Here is a 3,713-nt window from a genome sequence, read left to right as displayed (position 1 = left end):
TATATTTATATTATTTTTTATTTATATATTTATATATATTTATATTATTTTTTATTTATATATATATATTATATTCTATTATTATTATTTAACATTACATATATTTAGAAATGTTTTCACATGGATTGTGTTTCTAGTTCTTTTATATTTATTATATTTATAATTTTTATCATTTCAGTAATGTGTTTTGATCGTAATATACATCAATTTATTCAATATGCAACAAGAACAAGAAAAAAGTATAAGAATCTTTCTGAAAAAACTCCTTTGTTTTCTAATGGTATTATATTAATTTTATTCATTTTATTACATTAATTTTTTACTTAATTCTGTGACATATATAATTGATTTTTATTTATAAAAATTCATTCATTTATCTTTTTAGATATTAAAAACATAGATAATTTATTAGAATCGAGTGAAGAAGATGAATCGCGTAAGTAATATGGATTATACGAAAAGCATAGTATGTGTAAAGCATAAAGTAGTAAGTGTAGTATACATAGTATACATATAATTATAAATACAATAAAATATTTCTTTTGTTTTCTAGTTGAAATTGTAAATATGATGAATTGGCCAAAATCGAAGTGTGAACGAATTTGGTGGTTGATTACTTGGCCTATAAATTTCGTGCTTCTCATCACGATTCCCGATTGCAGAAGAAGCACATTAAAATCTTGGTACCCCCTTACTTTTATTATGTGCATAATATGGATAGCATCTACTTCGTACATAGTTGGATGGGTCATTACTGTAATTGGTATGCATAATAATTTTTACTAAACAATTTCATCATATTTAATTGGTCAGATTTTATTTTTAGTAAATATTTATAGTTAATAGTTACAAAAAATATAATAATATGATATGAACATGTATAATAAATGTACATCAAATACAAAAAAATAATTAAGTATGTATATTTATATATATTTGATATTACGTGATAATGAATATTATTTTAGGCGATACATTTAGGATTCCCGATTCTATAATGGGATTAACTTTTCTTGCGGCAGGAATGAGTGTACCGGAGGCTGTGTCGAGTGTTATTGTTGCGAATCAAGGTAATTTTATTCTTTTTACATATTGACTTTTTAATATAGTATTAACATGGGATATTGATTAAAATTAATTTCTATTTAAACAAGTTATTTCTATTTGAAAACGATCGATGATCTTTCTATCATTTATAATAATTATCATTTATTTTAATCGATAAAAAATAGTATTGAATAAAAATTGTGATATTAACATGCTAAGTTACGATAATACGTCAAGTGACATTATTAGGATCTGATCAAATTTATTTAATTTTTTTCATATATAGATAGCTAATATTATTTGTATAATATTATTTGTATTTAATATATATATGTCAACAATTTTATATATGTATATTTACAATTAAAGTAAAATTTCTTGATATTCCTAATGATTATTTTTTTTATTCTAATATTTTATTTTAATATTTTTAAATTAAAATCTTTTGTATCTTTTATAAAATTTAATAATTGACATATAATTCTTCTAATTTTTAGGACATGGAGCTATGGGCATCAGTAATTCAATTGGTTCAAATGTATTCGATGTATTGCTTTGCCTTGGATTACCTTGGTTTTTAAAAGCAGCACTTTTTTCGAAAGAATCTGGCAATCATTATGTGACAATTAATTCTCAAGGACTAATTTATAGCTCCATATCGTTATTTTCTACTCTTACCGTTCTTTATTTATCTCTTTTAATTGGCAAATTTAAATTAACACGATCCGTTGGAATAATTTGTCTTACTATGTATATCATTTTCTTAGTATTTGCTTCTATCTTGGAACTTAATATATTTTTCATGGTTAATTTACCCATATGTATTGATTGATATTTTAATAATTTATGATTTGTTATATTGTTATTAGATTTTAATATGAAAATAGAATTCCTTTCTTTAATTTTTTCTGTTACTTGTTGATGCACTTAGTGCATATTTGAATTATTCAATTATGAATTTAATATCAATTCTATAATGAATATGCTATATTCATCACAAATAATTTTCTTTCTTCTATGTTATTTTATATATACATATAGTTGTATGAATATATGTATGTATGTATTTTGTATATATGTATATACATATATGTATAAATATGTATGAATTTAAATATATTTGTAAAATTTGAGAATTGAATTTATGTATATATATAATGTATATTATGTATATATATATATTTTATATAGATATATATAGATATATCTATATATATCTGTATAAAAAATTGATAAACTTAATAATTCATTCATACTATTTTTACATTTTATTGAAATATGAAAAAAATGCACTTATTTTTATAATTCTTTTCATTTTTTATATTTTTTTATTTTCCAATTATTTGCATGTTACAAGTTATTAATCATGTACTTTATATGAAGCAAATTTTAATGCAAATATATGAATGAAAAAATAAGACAGAAAGAATGTGTCAAAGAAAGAAAATAAGATATTATTAATTATTTTCACATATAAAACAAATTATTCTATTTGTTGTTGCTTGTTTTATATTATGTTCATTTTATAAAACTTAATAGACATATTTTAATAAGAAAAAATATATATATATATATACACATATATTATATATATTATGTATATATGTATACAATATATTATAAATAATTATATTACTAAAATATTTTAGAGTTGACCACAATTAGTAATCACAATTTTTTGATGAGTTTTTCCAGTTTGAGAACCATAGCTTTCAATTTTTTTTACTACACCCATACCATCCACAACAGAACCAAAAACTACATGTTTATTATCTAACCAAGTAGTCTTTATAGTAGTTAAAAAAAATTGTGAACCATTGGTATTAGGTCCAGAATTTGCCATGGACAATATGCCAGGACCAATGTGTTTTAATTCAAAATTTTCATCTTCAAATTTTTCTCCATAAATTGATTTTCCTCCCGTGCCATTATGATTAGTAAAGTCTCCACCTTGACACATAAATTTAGGAATTACTCGGTGGAAGATACTTCCTTTATATCCAAAACCTTTTTCTCCCGTACAAAGGGCGCGAAAATTTTCTGCTGTTTTTGGAACTATATCTGTTCGTAATTCCATTATGATACGACCTAATGATTTATCATCAGCCGATATATCAAAATATACACGAGGTAACCCCATATTCGCAAAAATCACTTTAGTTTCACTTTATATTCACAGATAACAGATAATGAACAGTATTAAATAAACGTTCTTTTAATTAAATTTATATATAACATTAAATTTCTAAATTTTTTATTTTATACTTATATTATTATGCATAAAAGACAACTCAATTTAACAAAATTATTGAATAAAAATAATTAGATTACTTCATTCCATTTAAAAAAATACAAGAATAAAATATAATCAATACGCCATCTATATTATTACACTATATCAAATTAAACATAAACTATTTGTATTTATGATATGTAAGTAAGTTAATATATTTATTTATATACATATGTATATATTACATATTATTTCGAAATTATATTATCTATATATATATATATTGATTCTATCTTCGAAATATTAAAATATTGAATCATTGATCGTTGGCTTTCTATATTGAAACATTTGTGATAGTAGAATATATTGTTAATGTTCAATAATTTATTTTAATCAAATTTCAAAAATATATTATTTATATTATATATATTAT

The 3,713-nt window shown here is 21.3% G+C and overlaps 2 protein-coding genes across 2 annotated transcripts in view; one reads left to right on the top strand and one right to left on the bottom strand.

Annotated features, from left to right (window-relative positions):
* LOC102679884 (sodium/potassium/calcium exchanger 3-like) overlaps positions 1-1,938 on the top strand; it is a 4,632-nt gene extending 2,694 nt beyond the window's left edge. The window contains exons 5-9 of the mRNA XM_006622657.2: positions 179-280; positions 386-436; positions 554-763; positions 969-1,070; positions 1,545-1,938. Coding sequence (XP_006622720.1) covers positions 179-280; positions 386-436; positions 554-763; positions 969-1,070; positions 1,545-1,879 — 800 coding nt within the window. The 3' untranslated portion in view covers positions 1,880-1,938. The remainder of the gene's footprint in view (positions 1-178; positions 281-385; positions 437-553; positions 764-968; positions 1,071-1,544) is intronic.
* A 711-nt stretch (positions 1,939-2,649) lies between these two features.
* Positions 2,650-3,213, bottom strand: LOC102679759 (peptidyl-prolyl cis-trans isomerase). Its single transcript, XM_006622656.2, has one exon. It carries the CDS (start codon positions 3,185-3,187, stop codon positions 2,693-2,695), a length of 495 nt encoding a protein of 164 aa, XP_006622719.1. The 5' UTR covers positions 3,188-3,213; the 3' UTR covers positions 2,650-2,692.
* Between the last annotated feature and the right edge of the window lie 500 nt (positions 3,214-3,713).

Source organism: Apis dorsata, unplaced genomic scaffold (genome assembly GCF_000469605.1).
Source record: "Apis dorsata unplaced genomic scaffold, Apis dorsata 1.3 scaffold_739, whole genome shotgun sequence".
NCBI classification, from domain to species: Eukaryota; Metazoa; Arthropoda; class Insecta; order Hymenoptera; family Apidae; genus Apis; species Apis dorsata.
Note: the sequence above shows the minus strand (reverse complement) of the source record. Positions and strands in the feature narration are given on the sequence as shown.